At 42.6% G+C, this 21,519-nt stretch overlaps 3 protein-coding genes across 3 annotated transcripts in view; 1 reads left to right on the forward strand and 2 right to left on the reverse strand.

The window, feature by feature from the left end:
- Positions 1 to 1,452, forward strand: part of LOC137970806 (cysteine/serine-rich nuclear protein 1-like) — a 1,901-nt gene extending 449 nt beyond the window's left edge. Inside the window, exon 1 of the mRNA XM_068817381.1 lies at positions 1 to 1,452. This exon is cut by the window's left edge and continues 449 nt beyond it. Coding sequence (XP_068673482.1) covers positions 1 to 499 — 499 coding nt within the window. The 3' untranslated portion in view covers positions 500 to 1,452.
- Positions 1,453 to 2,678: 1,226 nt separating this feature from the next.
- Positions 2,679 to 3,980, reverse strand: LOC137971560 (TNF receptor-associated factor 6-like). The gene has a single exon (XM_068818366.1). The coding sequence runs from the start codon at positions 3,978 to 3,980 to the stop codon at positions 2,679 to 2,681; it is 1,302 nt and encodes a 433-aa protein (XP_068674467.1).
- A 14,153-nt stretch (positions 3,981 to 18,133) lies between these two features.
- On the reverse strand, positions 18,134 to 18,775 carry LOC137971561 (TNF receptor-associated factor 6-like). The gene has a single exon (XM_068818367.1). It carries the CDS (start codon positions 18,773 to 18,775, stop codon positions 18,134 to 18,136), a length of 642 nt encoding a protein of 213 aa, XP_068674468.1.
- Between the last annotated feature and the right edge of the window lie 2,744 nt (positions 18,776 to 21,519).

The raw sequence follows: 21,519 nt of genomic DNA on the forward strand, positions 1-21,519 counted from the left end.
AGAAGCTACCATTTATCATTTCCCTCGAAAACAAGGTTTCGTTGCAGTTCCTTTGACGGGAGGATCAACGCTAGGAATGGCGAGAAAACACACTTGCATCGAGACGGTACAACTTGACCCGGGGAAGGCGAATGGGTCAAAAAGCAATCGGAAGCCGTTGGCGCTGATTTCGCAAAGTGCGAGAGAAAGTATTTTAAAAGCGGCCGGGGTTCGGCGAATCGTAAAACGAGAGGAACGCGATTGCAATGAAATCAGACAAAGTCGCGTAACGTGCGGCTGTGATTGCGGCGACATTTGCTCGCCAGAAACGTGTGAGTGCACTTTGAATGGAATCGATTGTCAAGTCGACTTTGACCGATTTCCATGTTCTTGTCAAACCAATGACTGTCACAATGACAATGGACGAAAAGAATATGATGTAAGCGCCATAAAAAAACATTACTCTGAGACATTTGTGAAAGTGTGTGGAAATATGCAAGACCGCGAGAACGCGATGTAATATTGCTCATTTTGGTTGTCACAATGACAATGCACGAAAAGAATATGATCTAAGCTCCATAAAAAAACATTACTCTGAGACATTTGTGAAAGTGTGTGGAAATATGCAAGACCGCGAGAACGCGATGTAATATTGCTCATTTTGGTTGTCACAATGACAATGCACGAAAAGAATATGATCTAAGCTCCATAAAAAAACATTACTCTGAGACATTTGTGAAAGTGTGTGGAAATATGCAAGACCGCGAGAACGCGATGTAATATTGCTCATTTTGGTTGTCACAATGACAATGCACGAAAAGAATATGATCTAAGCTCCATAAAAAAACATTACTCTGAGACATTTGTGAAAGTGTGTGGAAATATGCAAGACCGCGAGAACGTGATGTAATATTGCTTATTTTGGTTGTCACAATGACAATGGACGAAAAGAATATGATCTAAGCTCCATAAAAAAACATTACTCTGAGACATTTGTGAAAGTGTGCGGAAATATGTAAGACCGCGAGAACGCGATGTAATATTGCTCATTTCAACACTGGAGAACCGTGTCCTTTGAAGTTCAAAAGAATATAACGATCCCGTAAATATTTGATTGTCCGTGTGATAAAGGAATTTGCATGTTCGTGTCGAGGGAATGGACGCAACGGCAACAATGAAAAAAAAAACAACGCGACTTAAGCTCCATTATAAATCATCACCCCTGTAAAGGTATTTTTGTAGCGAAAAAATGTGAGGGGCCACAAGAATTTTATCCAATGTAACATCGACCACTTCAACACCGGGGAATTATATCCTTTGAAGTTCAAAAGAATAATGAAAAAATGTAACGACCCACGAATCTTTGATTGTCCGTGTGATAAACGAGTAACCAGTACCTTTAAAGCTAACATGCAATTTTTTTGTCGATCAGTGTGATTCAAGTAAACCGGTCACCGACAGTCGCAGATAAGCAAACCCACGCAGACTTAGATGTGCTAAAGAATTTGTTGAGTTAAAACATCCCAAAAATGTCGTTCGTTAAGTCACGATCCAGGGCAAAACCCGATCACCAACAGTCACAGATAAGCACCTATAAATGATAGTAGACTCTCGTGTACGATGTATAATATTAAAAGCGACCATAGCCTCTTACAGGGAACCATGTCTGTTCAAGACCGGTGTTCTATCTGCCTAAAAACAGAATGGGGCTTACCAGTCTCAAATTTAACGGGATTACCGGTTCACGAAAATTGTGCAGTGATGTCACAAGGAGAAAGAGCGGCACCGTTGGATAGAATTGCCGTCGTATTAGATCTCGAATCTTTTTTTGTCGACGGTAAACACAAGCCTCGGGAACTTGGATGGGTCGACCACAGAGGGGTTTCTGGAAACGTAAAATTTAAAATGCCCTGTAAGTTTGACGAGTTATCCGATAAGGACAAACGAACTGCTTCGTTTGTGACTAGAAAGGTCACCGGGCTCCCTTTCGAGAACAATCCAGTGGAACGAGCCCTCGACGGAGACGAGCTTGAAACACTAATACTCGCTTTATGGCAAAATTCAAAGACACAACGGAAAGATCTAATGGCTTACAAGGGCGGTCACATTGAGAAAAATTTGTTGCGACGTTTGAACATTCCTTCTATAGACATAGGAGAACACGGGTGCCCTAAATATGTCGATATGCTAAAAGCGGGTCACCAGCCAAAACGGAATTGCGGACAACATTCAGTAGGAAATCATTTTCACTGCGCGACAGAGGAATGTTATGCTTTTTTCAAGTGGATAAAACAGCGACTAGAGGAGCGTAAACACAAGAGTAGATTAAAAAAACGAACTACGTAAACAATTAAAAGTACTCATCTGTATGTTTCGTTGCCTATTTATTAAACGTACACGATTATTACACGACAGAGTTCAGTCTACTCTGAACTCTTTCTGTTTTATGTCTTCTGTCTAATGTGTTCAAATTCGACTCGAATCAACATTCTATCCTCTTTCACTGCGCGACAGAGGAATGTCATGCTTTTTTCAAGTGGATAAAACAGCGACTAGAGGAGCGTAAACACAAGAGTAGATTAAAAAAACGAACTACGTAAACAATTAAAAATATTCATCTGTATGTTTCGTTGCCTATTTATTAAACGTACACGATTATTACACGACAGTAAAAATCTATTATCTGAACTCTTTCTGTTTTATGTCTTCTGTCTAATGTATTCAAATTCGGCTCGAATCAACATTCTATCGTCTTTAACATATCTTGCATCAGATAAAACTGTTATTGGCACAAAGTCAACGAATCCGTAGCCCTTATGGTTTCTTTCGACGGTCGGTCTGCGGAATGCTAGAAGATCTTCATCGCGGACTCGGAACGTCTCGGTGATGTGTTGGGGAGCACTTAACTGTGACGATTGATCTAGAAGGGTTAGGCTGACGTTTCCCTTGAATGGCCATTGTAGTCTGTGATCGAAACTTCCTGACATTGCGTGAACGAATAAAGCAACATGTTTCCCCTTTCCCGAGTCTACTCCATTCAAATTAATCCTCAGGCAAAATTTGTAACCATTTTCAAGAGCCGTATAAAAGCTAGGAGAATGTAAAACCGGAGTTAAACCCCTTATCGCTTCTCGTCGAAGCCGGCCCACATCGTAAAGTTCCCACGTGTAAAAATATTTACAAACGTGCGGACTAGTGTCCGAAGCTCGGACACTGCCCCAAAGGTCCGATATGTTCCGTTTCATGTCGGACATTTCATTATTTCGGGCCTGTTCCGACGTTCGAAAAGCTTTGATCATGTCAGACAAGTGAGCAATCATCACAGTGTGAACATGTTCATTAACGTCTACCCTAAGGCCAGCAAACTCACAGCCAACCACATTAAACGGACACTTGATTTGAATAGCAGGACATTCATGTTCAAAATGTTCGTCCACTTTACATCTCGGTATATTACCTTGACCGCAATTCACACATTTAGTGGGATATTGTGCACATTCCTCGTCGTAGTGGACTTGCAAATACTTCCACTTTACTTTTATCGCGCAAAATCTGCAAGCTGTTATCCTTTCGATGCAATGTTCTGTTGCGTGGATTGAGATCTCTCTTTTTGCTATGTTCATTCCACAATCATTCGGACAATCTCTAAGAACAAATTCACACTCCGACAGATGAGTTTCTAGTTCACCGAGGCGACCTTTCCACGTACAGCCTGTCGTTGTCTTGTAGCGACAGAAGACTTGGCGATCCATCATCATTTTGTTGACAAAATTATCAACATGTAGCTGCGATTCTTTCACGGGCTGTTGATCGCTAGGGCAAAAAGACCCAGTTATTTTTAAAGAACGCGTTATACAATTGCGGCAAAATCGGTGACCACATGGAGTTTGCACGGCATTTCTTAAACCAAACAAACAGATCGAGCATTCATAATCACGCTCTAATGCTGGATCGAAATTCTCGTCATATCCTTCGCTACTGTCATCGATGACAGGACCCATTGTTTTGGCAAGGTCTCAAAACTCGTATTTTGTACCTACATATAGCAGAGAGCGGTCGTCGCCACGTTTCGATTTTCGTCTGACACTGTTTCCTTTGATTTAACAACATTTGAACGATGTTATTTAAAAACTATTTATGTCAATTTAACCAGATCACTTTCGATAGCCCTCTTGGGTTATGTTTTTCGTTTCGAGACCATCGCATCCATAACGTTAGAAAGAGTCAACATTAAACGAGTGTTGTTTTAAAAGTTTATTTTCATTTTGCGATTTTCGTTTTCAAAATCTCTGTCCCAAGAGAAAAATAGAGCGTTTTCTCGAGGCGAGTTCCAACGAATCTTTAATTTTTTCCTCTGCGTGTCTCTGTTATTTATCTTACAAACATATTGGTCAAAAAAGTTAACCGGTGATTCCACAGAGTACACTTAAAATTATTCATAAAAGTCAACCATGGTTCGTAGCATACTCTTAGCTTTTTTGCAGAGGTAATTATTAAAGTTGTATAACGTTAACCAAAAAGACATGCGTCGAAAACAAAACATTGTCGTGTCGTCATTCGTTAACATGGTACATTCGTAAAACGACCAATTTGGGATCCTACGTTTTTGGGGGCGAAAAAAAGCTATTGCGTTCGAGAACAGACGTTACTCGTGATGTCATGGTTATTACATCATATTCTTTTCGGGTTCTGAGACGTTTTGGGGGGGTCTTTTGTTTAGGCTACGTTTTGCGTAATCCATAGAGTTATGGAATGCGGCGGGGTATTGGAATGTCACGGGGTTGGAATGTAAGGGGTGTTGGAATTTGTGGGCTTAGCAAAAGTATTTTTTTAAAAAGATATTGCGTTCGAGAACAGGCATTACTCGTGATGTCATGGTTATTACATCATATTCTTTTCGGGTTCTGAGACGTTTTGGGGGGGTCTTTTGTTTAGGCTACGTTTTGCGTAATCCATAGAGTTATGGAATGCGGCGGGGTATTGGAATGTCACGGGGGTTGGAATGTAAGGGGTGTTGGAATTTGTGGGCTTAGCAAAAGTATTTTTTTAAAAAGATATTGCGTTCGAGAACAGGCATTACTCGTGATGTCATGGTTATTACATCATATTCTTTTCGGGTTCTGAGACGTTTTGGGGGGGTCTTTTGTTTAGGCTACGTTTTGCGTAATCCATAGAGTTATGGAATGCGGCGGGGTATTGGAATGTCACGGGGGTTGGAATGTAAGGGGTGTTGGAATTTGTGGGCTTAGCAAAAGTATTTTTTTAAAAAGATATTGCGTTCGAGAACAGGCATTACTCGTGATGTCATGGTTATTACATCATATTCTTTTCGGGTTCTGAGACGTTTTGGGGGGGTCTTTTGTTTAGGCTACGTTTTGCGTAATCCATAGAGTTATGGAATGCGGCGGGGTATTGGAATGTCATGGGGGTTGGAATGTAAGGGGTGTTGGAATTTGTGGGCTTAGCAAAAGTATTTTTTTTAAAAAGATATTGCGTTCGAGAACAGGCATTACTCGTGATGTCATGGTTATTACATCATATTCTTTTCGGGTTCTGAGACGTTTTTTTTTGGGGGGGGGGGGTCTTTTGTTTAGGCTACGTTTTGCGTAATCCATAGGGTTATGGAATGCGGCGGGGTATTGGAATGTCGTGGGGGTTGGAATGTAAGGGGTGTTGGAATTTGTGGGCTTAGCAAAAGTATTTTTTGAAGATAGGCTACGTTTCGCATTGGAAACACAAATATTCTTCGTGGTATTATCCGCGTCAAAGAGCAAAGGTATCCATGACGTAACATGCCTCATCGCATACGACATAGTACGAGGGCCAATTTTGGCTCCGTCATGGCTTGCTTTAGTAGTCCGGGTTTAGCTATGACATACAAAACTCAGCCATCAACGATTTCGTGTTTGCACATATGACGTATACTCGTGATTCTACGCGTAATCGAGGCCCGAGGTCATTCATTTGGCTATAAAAACGGATCGCTGTTGGACTAGAATCACAACACCGAGGAAGCTACAACCGAGAAGAACTCAAGAGAACTCAAGAGAACTCAAGAGAACCCAAGAGAACCCAAGAGATGGCCCTTTCTAAGGAGAAACAAGAAGACTTTCCACCGCAGGTAGCGGAAAACTGTGCGTGTTTGGCGATGCGATGTCGCGACGCCGACCAGATGTCGGATTTATTTAGAGTATTTTTTCTGCACAGAATCGAGAGTATTACGAAGCGAGTGAAATTGTTGGTGAAGTGCCTGTGCGAGTATCACTCTACCTCTTCGTTTATATACTATATCTTCACCAGATTGACGACTCCCGATGCTTTGGATAAGAACCTAATATTGAAGTTCATGCTTGCCCTGGGAGGCTCGAGTGTGAATCTTTCGGCGTTCAATTTGAACATCGCAAGTTCGTCCGAATTATCTTTTTTTAAAAACTGTACGTTGCCAGCAAACGTTCCAGAATTTGCAAGCGAATCCGCGTTGTCGAGACCGTGTAAAGTCGTGCTAAAAGAATCACAATCAGAAAAGATCTACGCCTCTTGGGAAAAGACCATGCTGAAGCTACAGGAATCTTTGAACGTCCAACTTTTAACAGACCAGGCATTGATGAGAGCAATGCTGGCTTGTAAGATGTTGATTCTTCTTGAAGTGAAAAACGGCAGTAAAGCATTTAAAATCAACGAGAGAGGAAGGTTGTTGTTAGATAAAGTCCTTCCTTGTAAACTTGACACTACGAAAACCTGGCCAGCAAGTGCTATGTGTTTGTATCCATTCTTTGAATGGATACAACGGAACGATGTAGTTGAGACAGCCGTGGACGAATTTATATCCAAAAACCAAACGACTGCTCAAAACTTTGGATATCGTTTGGAGGGAGTGAAGATTAATTCGCCCGAAAGTATAATAATCACGATGGTGTCTCTAAAGACGCACGATGTGAACAATTATCGATGCCGTTACGACCACGAACGGTGCGGATTTGTATTACCCGTGGGCCGTGGTGGAGTGTTAGTCGGAACGCCGGTGCTGATGAAATTATTGATGTTATGTTCGATGGCGTATGTGTATGTCCATCACAGCAACAGCGGCAATTTAGATCGAGATTCGTTGATCGCTTGTATGCTATATCATCTGAAACTGATGAGCACCCCGTTGGGGTTGAAGAAAGTGCCTTTACGGAGAATCGACAACCTGTTGGACGAACATTTATCCACAGCGAGAACCATGGACATAACCACCGTCGTTGTACCTTTAGCCGCATCTGATTATCGCACGCCAGAAGGGACTCACAAGAACAGGAAAAAAAAATTGGCGTGCAAGGTCGCGAAACCCACCGAGAAACAAAACATTAAGTCCTTTGTGAGGACTTGTCAAAATTGTGAAGACAAATTTAAGAAAACAAGATGCGGCACCAGTTTTACTGAAACGCGCGATGCTGTGGTCGAGAAACTACTGAAAAAAGGGGCTAAAGATTTAAAACTTTGTGTAAACGATATTCCCGTGGACATGGGAGCGAGGCAAAATTCAGTCCAGAATGAACTAGAGGAATGTCCCCCAGCAGTAGGAGACAAAAGAAAACTGTTTGCGATGTACAGCGATGACGAAGATGACGATTCGCTTGCAATAGGTCCGGCTTTTTCACAAAAGAAAATACCAATCACAACTGGTAAAACTATTTCAAAAGACCTGATGGTGGTCAAAAGGCGCAAACCAAACAGCGAGTACGCCAATGAAAGTGGCAGTGAAGACGAAGAAAGCGACAGCGATGATGCTAACTCTTCCGAAGAACAATGCAGCGGCACTGACAGTAATTGTGATAGCGATGCAGAACAAGTTCCGCCTGTAACGCGATCTCAAAAAAAGTCATCACCTCTTAACTCGCCATTGAGGTCACCACGGATGCAAATTTCCCCACCGCGGACACTACCAAATTATTCTGAGTCCACAGAAAGCATGGCGACTGGCTCGAACGAACGATACCCAGCCTGGCCAAGCGATCGCGTTCAGTCACCGCCTTATGATGACGAAATTTCGGTGATAGAGACTGGAACTGCGCCACGCCCGATGTATACAAAGGAACAGGGTGCTGTGATGGAGATCCAAACCGAGTCACTCCCGATGCATACAGATGAGGAACGCATTGCGGTTTCATCTATCGAATTACCGCTACAGGAGAACTTTATGCCGGATGATGTCGACTGTTTATTCAATGGAAGCCCGTATCATCCAGACGAAGAGAAAAGTCCCGATCGATTCATAAACGAAATTGTAGCTGAGAATTTCGAAGGGCCACTCGGCATGGTTGAATCGGAACAAATTACAAACGGTACGGTAGTCATGGACAAAGGAAGAACAAAGATTTTGGCAGCCTCTTTTGACAGCGCTATGCGTGGAGTTTGCATGACTGAGATCTTAAGGGACATAGCAGAACTGGAAGATGTGGTTCCAGAAACCAAACTCCGCCATACGGCAAATGGAGAAGTTGTTTATGATGTGGATGGAGAAAATAAGTTGTTGTATTGCTTGGACACATATCCCCAAAAATGGACAACTTTAAAGAATTCCCAAAAAGTCGCCCGTTTGATCTTTATGTGTGGGGCGTTAAAAGGATTGGACGATACCAGTTGGAAACAATTCCGAATAGACGGCCAGCAATGTTTGACTTGGCATCCACCCGTGGGCGATCACATGTGCAGACCGCTTCCTCATCCCTTAGACGTAATAAAGTCTTCGGACATGAAGCTTAAAATGATCGAATTGATAAGATCCGACGGCGAATTTGCGACTTGGTTAAAAAAGGTCACTGAACGCAGAATGGAAATCGACGAAAAAGTAAAGATATTGACCAGAAACTTACAAGACGAAAGAAATGCGATTGATCTAGATTTTCTGGGGCGTTTCTTAAACCAACTCACCGAGACATTGCCCTGGTTGATTTAGTTGCGTTACAGCCTCGAATAAAAAGAACAAACTCATACTATAAAGGAACAGACTTAAAGGACAGTGGCGAAGCCATTTTGTGCTCAGTTTGAGAGAAATATCTTGATATATGCCTTACAAGAACTCGACTCTGGTTAGGGCAACAAAGTTAAGGTAACAATAACGCATAATAATATATTGTTTACATTCGTTACTTAAGCACATGGGGTGTTTTTTTGTTTGCGTGATTTCATGACAATCGTGTCGGTGATTGTCTTTTGTTTTTATTATCTTTTAGCTTAACCAAAGCTCATCCATTTTTATGTTGTTGTTTCATAATCGAATGAAATGCTGCACAATTTGAGCCCGAGTCACTTTGGTGGGAAGAATACCCACAGCTTTCTTAGGCGATTTATTTTTTCCACAAAAAAATTTTGGTTCCTAACGACTACTTGAACAGTCGTATATCACAGAATCCGTATCCATGTAGTGGTTTTTGCAGTTTATACATCATTTCATTGATCTTGCTACCTTTGTGGTGTGTTTTGTTTGTGGGCATGCAACGTCCTCGACAAATCCACCGACAAAGACATGCAACATTTCATGGCTCGAAGAGCTCTTCGTATTTAATCTTTGGTGTCTTTCTGAAAACATTGTCTTTTCAAGTCAATCCGTTTCCATCCTCTTTTCTGATCGTGTATTTCAATGGTAATTGGCAACAAATTTGGTCCGGTTCTTTACAGAGATCAACATAAAAGGCCGGATGTAATTACGAAAGCCTTGTTCCGTTGTACAAAAACAATTAGCTTTTTTGACCTCTCCGGTCACGGTACATAACAGTTTTTTCTCAAAAATATAAACACGTTAGAGCCGCATGCGCACTAGAATCACAAGGTTGCTGTATTACTGCACAACTTCAGTTTCTTCATAAATCAGGTATGCCTACAAACAAAAACAATGATAAAACCAGTTTTTGCGCTCTGTCGGTTCGATGCCGTTTTACAACATCAGGGTTTCTCTATGGTTGTATTTCGATCCATGATTATCTTCGTGGGTGGTTCAAATAGTGAGTTTTGTCTTTGGTTGTCTCTTGGTCGAGTGACTAACCGTTCTCAGTCTTCAGTAGAACTATCGACCATGATATTCCATAACAAAAAAAATTCCACGACTTTTTGTCGGTCTTAAACCGACTCGAGAAGCTTGTGACATCCCCGGCATTTTTTCCAATACAAAGAAAATTCCATGACATTTTGGGTTTTTTTACGATCCGTACAAATCTTGTAAAGTCTACAATCGAGGGTAGAGTTTAACGTCTTGTTGTAAAAAAAACCGTACAGCATACCTCCCATTATTAAAATGCTACTACAAGGTTAAAATACAAGAAAAGGCATTAAGTCTAAAGAAAAGGCAGTGAAGCTAAACATTTTCAAGAATGACCTTTTTTATTCAGTCTACACAACTAGCTGCACGACAACGTGTATCATTGTAGCTTGGAAAAAAAAGCAACTTTTGGATTTGATTTAAGTTAATTTCAAAAAATATCAATATCATTATTTTACCACGGCATGCACATGTTTGTTTACACAAGTTGACGACCCACATCGTTTTACATCAGATGTTAATTGTTACAGTGTATACGTAGAAAAAGAATGTAAGCTTGTAACATTAGCTCTAGAATGATTATTGGAAATACAATAGATAGGGTTGTATTTTTTGAATGAATTGTAAATAAAATGATTTGTGACACCGAAAAGTTTGTCTGTATTTGTTACGATCCGATAGCCAATATTAAGGCCGATTTACACGGTACGACTTTGTCGGATGCGACAAGCTCGCGACAGACCTACGACACGACTTGCGACTGTCACGCTACGATATTTTTTCTGGTGTGGGTCTATCGTAAGCCGCTGTCACATACGACAAAGTCGTACCGTGTAAATCGGCCCCTATGCACGGTTCGACATTGTGAACGGGTCTCTGCAGTCGCCCAGAACTTCAAATGTACATTCATTGCAATCAAATGGACCCATTCTGTACCCGTCAGGTATTTTTTTTGTGCTTAGTCGCAAAGACGTTCGCGACCAAGACCACGCTTTTCGGATAAAGTGTAATTTTGAACCACGTAACCCCATGACGAACTGAAACCCAAAAAAAAAATTATTTGTAATCTCTCTCTCTCTCTCTCTCTCTCTCTCTCTGTGTTTAATGTGTTCGGAACATCTCAATGAGACATATGTCATCGATGACAAGTTTTGTATCCGAAAAAAAATATTCGCTATTTTGGAGCTTTCGAGGTGAGAGAAGCAATAAATAACTTTAACATGTAACTCATTACAAGTCAGGTTTGGCTCTATGGCCGAGTGGTTAGGGCTCTCGACCTAGAATCCAGGGAACCGAGTTCACATCCGAGCTACCGCTTACTTTCTTTCGCCTAAGTTTTTTTTTTTTTTGATGCTCGACCAAATATATTTTCCGTGTATCACTTTACGATGATTTGTGTTGGTCAACATTTTACGAAATATCGATCCGGGTTAAATTTGTGGGTGTCTGTTTCCTTTTCTGTAAACAATAGGCCATTTCAGAAACGTGAGAGGACTGGGGCGAGTTTGGTTGTTTTCCGTTTGTTTAAAAAACTAAGACATTCAAATGAAAGATCAACCAAGTTTGAGAGTCTTTACCAAGAATAGATGTATTTAGAGGAGGAAAATGGTGAAATAATATATCTTCAAATATCACCTAAAATAGAGAGTTTGTATGGAATGGGTAGACAGGCAACAAAATTATAAGGGTTTGTATGGGATTTTGCAACTTTTGCAAGTCTCCCATTTGGCCAATTTTCCGTAGAAAACTCTCAAATTTGGCTGGATAGCTTTTCATTTGGTAACATTTCAGTTGAAGAGTTTAGATTTTCAATCTAAGCAAGTATGAGAAATTCGTCCCAGTCCTCTCACGTTTCTGAAATGGCCTATGCTGTTGACTCTTTATAATCCGAGGAACCGAGTTCGAGTTCATCTGGGCTATTGGATGTCATAGACGACACACGCTGTTGATCTAGTCCTAGATGTACAAAAGGAAAAATTGCCCCGCGGACTTTACTGGAATTCAAAGACAACACGAACGATTGTTTATGGTACATATCTTTTATTATTGACATTTATAAAATCATCATCTCATTGTTTACACTTTACGACTCGAATCGGCCACGCGTTTAAAAAACGCTAAGAACAAATTCAAACGTTCAATATAATCATCTGGAGCTACGGTCACAGGAAAATGTTCGCGCGTGTTCTTGTATCGTGCTCTCGCGTTTTCAGCTTTGAGCGAATCCAACCAGCGACACATTTCCCCAGCATACGATCGAACTAATTCGTCTATTTGAGATAGCGTGGCCTTGTTGGGTTTCTTTGAAAACGCCCACTCGAAACTGGTTCCTCCTTCGACAGATCTAGAGGCTTGAGACGTTAATTGTTTCTCTGTCATGTGCCCACCAAAATCCAGTCCATAAACTTTCTTCTCGCTCTCGACCACCAATATATTCGAACCGTTGTTATCTGAGGATTGCAAGAGATTTTTCACAGTGACGATTTTAAGTACATCCATCGCATTGACGAGCGAGGAAATTTTCCGGGGTTCATATTGGTGCAATTTACACAATCCTCGTTCTTTGTTATCGGAAAGAGTGCTGGAAGACTGGGCATTTTCGCCTATCATCGGACTTACCAAACCAATCTCTTTTGCGTCACACATAAAAGATCTAATGTCCGGTACGCACTTTGCCAAACCGAATACTTCGCGAGCTAGCTTGGTCAACGCCACAATTCGCAAAGGCGTTCTCGGGTCACCGAACGGGCCTTTAAAGACACGGCGATGTTTAGAATCGATCATGACTCGAGGCTTACCTCCTGTGGGTAACTGTGCGATGGGCGTGTCGAGCGTCAAGACTTCCCATCGAACCGGGCATTTCAGGTCATCTGGAGCGTGTTCTCTGATCCATTCCAGGTAGTTAGTCTCGACCGTCAAAACATTTTTTGAATCTGTTCGACGACTCCGTTTAGTTTGTGTCTCGCTTTGTTCGCTCGATGCAGTTTTCGCCAGAATAAATTTTCGCTTTCGATTCCCGACGGGCTGCAAGCGATACATTTTCATAGCCCCCTCCTTAAAAGAGGCAAGAATCCTTGTCCGTTTTTTTCTTCGCACGATTGAATGTGTCGCATGAATTCCTCAAAGCCCTGTCGTGTTTGACTAGAGGAAGGGCCGTGCGAGTAATCCGGGTTGGAAGGAAGAAGCAGACCATGTTTTTCGCAATGTTTCTCCAGATACTTATGCGTATTTTTTGCATGTTTACCTCTGAACGTGTGCCTGTCTAAGGCCACACCCGGCATGCGATAGAATCGAGGCTCGTCAGGCACGTCGCTCAGATCACAGGGCTGAAAGTTTGGCGATTGCTTCTCGGTAGGAACCCTACCAGATAAGATCAATAACATCACCATGACGCTCAAATGCACGCGAATCGTCGATAGACCAGGGAAAGCCGTCACCGCTCGTAAATGTAGTCTGATCAACGCTTTGGTTTCGTCGGGAATCAAATCAGTTGCCACTCGTTTCATCCACTCGGTGATTACCGACACGCCCAGGACAAGCGGCCGCATTCGTTTCGCACTCATCATACTTGCACCGCCAGGGTATGTGATTTTAGCCACGACCTCTGGGATTCTTTCGGAAAGAACGGTGGACTTCGAATGACGAGACTGCCAATTGTCTAAGTGGCTAATCGCAGCGGCCAATCGAAGAACCGTCTCGTACGACATGGGATATTCGCTGGACACACTCGAAGCTTCTCGCGTGAGATTTTCCATACAAGCAACAAATTCGCTCTCTCCCAGATCCACCATATTTTTCCAAATACTACGGGTGTCATCTCTCAGAGGTTTCAGCGGTGTTAGGCCTTCCAAACACGCCACGCTCAGATAGGCAGCTGAGCGGTCTAGGGGTTGGCGAGCCAAGGACAGTAGGATATCGTGAATGTCTTGTCTTGTGGCATTTCGTCCATTTATCGCCAGCGCTACGACACGCTCCAATACTTCTGGGTGACATCGGGCACAGTCTTCAGTAACATAGAGCAATAAATTAGCACTGTTGTTTCTCAAAGTGGGCAAATATTCGTCGACGAAATAATGAAATTCTGGCAGGCCGTTTGGTAAAATTCCAGGATAGCGGAGTATTTTTTGAAACAAAGACCTGACTTCGGACATATCGTAAAGACCTCTCTTGGTAACCCTATTAAACATGGTGTTTTTCAAAAAGAGCTAGTTTCGGTTTGTTTCTCGTTTGATTTCCCGAACCACGGATCCTGGAGTCTTTTATAGCGTTCGAGTGACGTCATAGACCATCGCAGTTATTTTATTTACAAAAAAACTTAGTCGTATTCGCTACGTCATATTAAACGTCTACCCTACCCCCCTACCCCCTACCCCCCCCTCCCCCCCCCTCTCTCTCTCTCTCTCTCTCTCTTTCTCCAAAAATAAAAAAAAAACAAAATGCGTGCTCGTATGATTGTGTCATTTCTACTAAATGCCCGGACCATTAAACACAACTCAAATGTCATCGCAAGATACGTTAGAGATGAATCTGGTTGTAATCAAGTTTCGTTTTTACGACAAAGCGATACAAATTTGTACCACGATCAACCGTGACGAAATAGCTCGCTCATGTAAAGATAGGGGCACGATTTGCCTTCGAACAACCGACGATTTGTTGAATGCGTGGAACGAGATAGCAACACCGAGAAGAGATTTAAACGTCGGTCGCTTGTGTGTATTTTGGTTTTACCTCGATTCGTGCCCAATTGACCATCGACGAAAACGTACACTAAGGCGTGCTATTATCTCGGGCGATTGGAACGATTTACCCAAGATAACCGACGTATTGAAATTGTCCCTATATGGCGTCATTCGTCGGGCACGTTATTACGCTGGTAGACGCATTTTCCTGACACTGACACTAGACTGTTTCGTCTGTATGATAAAATCGTGAAATGACGCAATACGTGAATCACCGGCTGTATATAAATGTAGCAGACGCAGAGGAGATTCGTTCTACGACCAGAAACACCACGGACCGATGGAGTTTTTACACACCGTGCGACCGTGTATAGAATATCTGAAGGGTATGTGGAAAGAATTACGGGGCGAATGCCAAGCGAACATCTCTTGCTACGAGGAACTGTTGCCCATTGTCGAATCGATCTTATTGCTGCATTCATTTCATCACAAATCTACCGATACAAGTTGTCCAGTCTACGAGAGCTACAAACCGCTGGATGTACTTTTTGTTTTGAACGCGTCTGTTTCCAGCGACGAATACTTAGAACGATGGAGTTTGTGCCATGTCACCAATGACCCATTCCCGAGTTCGTACGTGGACAAAACCGAAAGCCGCGAGTCAGTAATGGTTTATAACGAACTCGATCAGGAACTTGGTGAGAGTGACGAAACACACACAGAATCAGACGAGAAGGCCTTGCGATGGTTGTTTAAGTATGACCAGCGCGTAAGACGTTCTAGAAAAAGACATTTGAAGAAAAAAAAACCAAACGAAAAAGACAAGCGTTTACTTTCGGGATGAATGTATCGATCTCAATAAAGTTTGACAATAAAGAAATCGTGTTGTTTTTTATTTTTCGTTAATAAAGGTCCGCGGTTTCCCCCCCCCCCCCCTTCCTTGGTAGGTCGCGTGTATCCGATATACCTCCTCAACATTTTAATTTTTAACCCATATTTTTTTGTTCTCTACACTGAATCACAAGCCGTTAAGGTAATCAATCGAATGGTGGATTTTTGTTTATCTATTCATTTATTCATTTTTTCAATGTAGTACCATTTTTATAACTTTGTAGAGACACTCGATTTTTTTCTTTGATCGTCTAAAGAATTCACTTCACTTCATTGCAGCAATGATGTCCTTATAACTTTGACTGTGGAAGACCGGTTATCACCGGAAACAGACGTGGATACTAGAGCAACCGGTTCAACTTGTTCAACGCTCGGGCATTGTGGGGGTCCCATCGCATCGGTTCTTTTCCTTCGCCTCCTTCTGTACATAAGGGGAACACCACGACAGTGCTTAGACATTTGCTTCTTCGGTGGTGGGCTACTGAATTATCGGAGGTGAGTAATAATTTGACTTCAAAAGTATGTGGGTTGTATTCGTCATGATTTAATCGTGTCCGATCCAATTAATATGTCTATTCATCAGGGGTAAAAAATAATTCGACTTCAAAATATACGTATCGTATTCGTCACAGTTTAGTCATACTTGAGTATCCATATGAGGCTTCAGTGGGTCGGGCCCCATAGCGAGGTTCGCAATCAGACCAACATCATATATATATATATTTTTTTCTGTTTTATTTTCGACATACCTTACATCGCATAAAAAAAACTACATTTGTTTAGTGATTAAAAAAAAAAAGAAAAAACCGTACTAATCCTCGCGTTTCTCGACGTCAGAGAGAAACAGTTTCCCATGCTCGGCAAATACTAGTAATCAGACAAACAACGAGTGGTTCCAGGTTGCCCGTGTCTTGCGCGTACACGAGAGTCGCGACATAGTTTTTCTCTTCGCAAACGGATACGGGAAATGGCTGGCAAGACGACATGACATAGCTACACAGAATGTGACAAAGCCTCCCGTTCCCATCGGCAAACGGGTGTAGTTCAGAAAATTACAAAACAGTCATGCACACGTTCGAAACAACGAATTCCGTACGAGCCTCTACAGTCTTCAAACATGCGATTGTAACGATCGAGAACAGACCCCAAAGCCAGCTCCATGTCCTTTGGTACTGGATAGAAACGTAACCTACCATCAGGCCTCGCGGAATACCTTTGTTTGTCACTCACTCTCCCAGCCGGCGTTTTGTCACCAAAATACGGATCGTTACGAAACAACACGCCATGTGTGTCGCAGACCAGGCTCTCTTCCAGTAATCCCCAATCAGTGGGTCTTTCTCTTGTGCTAACGTGATCTAGAAGAAACCGCAAAGCTTCTGATACGTTTCCTCCATCTACCAATTGGGGTCGTCTCGCGCACACGTGGGACAAACCGAGTCCCGACAAACACTCGGACAACCGCGGGCGACGGTCGGCGACTCTTTCGCCATTTGAATCGCCGTTTCAGATGTACGAGTTTTTATCTCTTATACGTCATCGTCGTGCTATAACCGTTTTGCTCTCGTAGCCACTAGTTCGTCCCAACGTAGACAAATTCTCGTCGGCGTATCCTTCATGACTTTTTACAAGTATGCGTGAACCGCGGCGATGGTGTTCGATTTGCGCTCGTTATGGTACATCGTATCGTCGCGAATATATCCAGCCAGAAGACAAATTTTTCGTGTAAGATAACACACTGGGCATTCCCGATCCTACGTTCCTTGTACTTACGTGTGGCCGTCCTCCAGCTTGTATGCATCATCTCTGGGCCTGAGCTATCCAGATGATCATTGGTTTCTTCTCTTGGTCAATAAGCGTGAACGTAACTTTCTGTGTTGAAAGGCCACGAAAGTAATGGCGTCAAACACCCCCCTCCTCCTCGCATCATCACGAGAAATATGGAACATGGTTCGCGTTTCCACGACCCTCTCCTCGTCTCCTGTCGTCTTCGAGGAAGATACACGAGACATTGACATCGGTAACCTATTTATCTGCCGCGGAAGTGTAAAAAGGGGGACTCTCTATCCGTGTACATTTTCCTGAAATTGCATCTTGAAATCTGCGTTGAACATCGTCAATCTTCATACTATAGGTTCCATCGTACGACTAAGTGGAAAATAGCCTGGGCTTGCTCTTGTATCTGTATTTCGTGTAATCTTAAATGATGATCTAATCGGTCCGATTCACGACTGCCAGATGGCGAAGATCGCGGGGGTCTCTAGAACCCCTCATCGCCTCGATTTCTGCACCCATTATCGACAACCTTTCGTCGAATAAGTTTAATTGTTTTCTTAACATCTATCACCACCGACCTCAGATGCTTCAGGCGCTCGAGAATTTTTTCCAGATGCCTAAGACTCCCCTCTATCCTGACCATTTTTTCTTGATGCGCGAATAACGTATTTTTATCAATGTCGCAATCGTTTGCTGCGCAGACAATCGTTTCTCGTGTTTCTTGTTCGCTTCCACGCACGAATCTACGGTTTTTTGGTGGAGCTCTAACCGTGCTAGGACCACTCCAATAAAATCACCCGCAAGAATTAAATGTTCGGGTGCATTGGAACCGATGTGATCGTCCAGACTTTCTCTGGGACCGGCGAAAATTGCAGCCGACATTGCTAAAAACGCAAACCGTCGGCATTTTAGGGCACGATTTTTCGTGTTCCGGTAGCAATTCTCTGAAGAATTTGTCTCGATTGCAACCGTGAGGACATTCCACGAGAATCCTGGGGCATTCTTTCAGATGATCCGACGAGTCCTTTGCTCGATGTTCGAGTTCGCAATGCTCGCAATCGACCAATCTGAACGGACAGTCTTTCTCTATGTGATGTGCTAACTCGGACTTCGGTACGACTGCATCGCATCCGTGACTAGAGAAGACGCAATTCACGTCGGCATAAGCACACACGGAGTAGTGTTCCCGAAATCTTGGGTATTCACCCTTCCATTCGCACCCTCTCTTTTTGTTTGAACAAAAGCACTTGAACTCGTACAGTTCCCGTCTGGCGAATACATCTGGAACCACTTCTTTGCGTCGAATGTTTTGCAGATCGCGCGGGCACTTTCCCCAACCGTCCTCCTCCGCTGCGAACACGTCATCTACACATTCGCTTGCAACACCTGTACGATACCCCAAAAACATACACACCGTTTTTAACGATTTTGACATTTTTAAACGACTCGAACACTTTACTCTAATACTCACCTATGCCACCACGGAAATTGCATGGGATCGTGACGAAATCTGACTGGCACTTGACGGCACTTATGACAATCATCCAATGTTCCACTTACGAATTCGACATCGCCCACCAAAATAGGACATGTTTGCAAAACCAGAACGCGAGAGAGAGATAACACTGGATAGACTTGTGCTTTCGGCGAAAAGAAGATACGTCACTATATACCCTTCCTCTCGTGCAAACTATAATATAAATATACGACGAACGGAGAAAAACGCGAAACATACGTAATGAGAAAAAAGTTACGTCATCATCCCGGATACTCCCCCCCCCTCCAAAAAAAAAAAAAAAAGAAACCATCCCAATTACATCGAGTCACATCGTAATCGGTGATATAACGTAATTATCGTCATGTACTCGGTCATAGACATCTGAAACTCGTTTCGTGCTACAGTGCGTATTTAGGGCGTTTGTCTAATGGTGTGCGAATCGAGTCCATAAAGACACTTCGGTACGCATAAGCATGTATATGACGTCTTGTGTCGATGTCGTAGTAAACGACTCGTGACACAACAGCAAATAACTTTCCCTCGAAGGCAATATAATCAGTCACAGTACCGGAACAATTTCAATAACTAAACGTTTGCCGAGATGGAAGCTCTGCTGTCGATTGTGGTGCCTTTCCAGATGGTCGGAAAAAGCGAAGTGCCATACGCTGTTTTTTCACCGTTTGGCGAGAGGCACGAGGAACTCGATTATTAACTGGTAGGCTTGGGATACGAAATGCAAGGAATCGATCCGAGATTACTTCAGCGGCGGTTTTCAAAGACATAAACGGAAGCCTTCGTTCTGATCAGTTAGCAAAGGATGGACGGCGGCTGAAGCGATTATTGAGAGTATCTTCGCACCATTCAAGAGATATTGAACCCTCGACTGGCTGCGGAAGATTTTCCTTGAGACAGATACTAGACGTTCCGTCCCGAAAAAAAATCATTGAATGTTGTGGACTCAGCAGAGAGGATCGGGACTAATTTAGCATTTTGTTGACTAGATGAGTGTAATTTTGACGAAGAAGAGTGTAATTGTAAGCATTTGTTGTGACGGCATCGACTGTAAATTTTATTGTAGTGACCACGATAAAACATGGTCGTAGTTCGGTTGCCAATTTTAACGCGCAAACAAAAAAAAAACAATCAAGCTGATGTTCTGTGTTATTTTGTTCGGTGCCATTCCGAATTGACCTGTATCATTCCTTTTGGCTTTTGCCAGTCAAACTGAAAGAGCGCCACGAGCGGCTTGCGCCGATCATGTGTGGTCCCTTTTTAACTTTCGCAACCACGATCCACGACTTACGCGACAAAGTGTGTTGGTTCTTTTTTTATGCCTCGACTGGATTATGACCAAAAAAGGGTCGTGAGAAGAGAGAGAGATTTTTTTTTGTATTCTGGTTCTGTCGTAAGAACGCGCTGGTACTACCCAGAAACTTGAATGTGGTCGTGTTTAAAATTATCAAGACTCGTGAATTGAAACTTGAGTGTAAAGGGTATCGAGACACATTTATGTCTAGATCCCTTAATTTAAGACTTACAACGTAAATAATATCAAATATTTATCTACAACAAAAAACCCAAAACGACGGGTTGTCCATTTTATCTTGGGGGCATTCTTTTCAGATTAAATCCGACGGATTCCTTTGCTCGATGTTCGAGTCGCGAATGCTCGCAAGCGACCAATCTGAACGGACAGATCTTTCTCTATGATGTGCTAACTCCGACTTCGGCACGACGGCAACGCATCCACGACTAGAAAAGACGCAACTCACATCTGTCATAAGCACACACGGAGTAGTGTTTCCCGAAATCTTGGGTATTCACCCTTCCATTCTCACCCTTTCTTTTTGTTTGAAACAAAAGCCCTTACACTCCGAAAGCAGTTATCCCGTTTGGCGTATACATCTGGAAACACTTCTTTGCGTCGAAAGGTTTGCAGGTCGCACGGGCAACTTTTCCTACGATGCGCCCTTCCTCCACTGCGAACATGGCATTTAAGCATCTCGCTGCAACACCTGTACGATACCACCAAAAACATACACAACCGTTTTTTAACCGATTTTTGACCATTTTTCAAAGCGACTCGAACGAGTTTACTCGAATACTCACCTAGGCCGACACGGAATTGCATGGGATCGTTAATAATCTGACTTGCACTTGACGCACCTTTATAACAATCATCCAATGTTCCACTTACGAATTCGACCTCGCCCACAAAATAGGACATGTTTGTCCAAACCAGAACTCGAGAGAGAGATAACCTGTATAGACTGGTGCTTCGTCGGCCGAAAAGAAGAGACTCACTATATACCCTTTTCTCGTGCAAACTATATATAAATATAACGACTAACGGAGAAAAAAAACGCGAAACAGGACGTAATGTGAGAAAAAAGTTACGTCATCGGGGAGTACGCCCCCCGCGCCTCCAAAAAAAAAAGAAAAATTGCCCAATTACATCGAGTTAACATCGTAATCGGTAATGTAACGTAATTGTCGTCATGTACGCGGTCATAGACCATCTGAAGGATACGAGGTACGTTTATTTCTAGATCCCTTAATTTAAGACTTACAACGGTAAATAATATCCACTATTTATCTACATTCCAAAAACCCCAAATGACAGGTTTGTCATTTTTATTTTGTTTTAGTCAATGTTCATGAAATACTCGACTCGAGTGTTC

This window comes from Montipora foliosa, chromosome 9 (assembly GCF_036669935.1).
Source record: "Montipora foliosa isolate CH-2021 chromosome 9, ASM3666993v2, whole genome shotgun sequence".
Lineage (NCBI taxonomy): Eukaryota > Metazoa > Cnidaria > Anthozoa > Scleractinia > Acroporidae > Montipora > Montipora foliosa.

Excerpts from the sequence above, each read along its gene's own strand:
- LOC137971560 (XM_068818366.1), bottom strand. The coding sequence starts at position 3,980 with ATGGGTCCTGTCATCGATGACAGTAGCGAAGGATATGACGAGAATTTC.
- LOC137971561 (XM_068818367.1), bottom strand. The coding sequence starts at position 18,775 with ATGTCAAAATCGTTAAAAACGGTGTGTATGTTTTTGGGGTATCGTACA.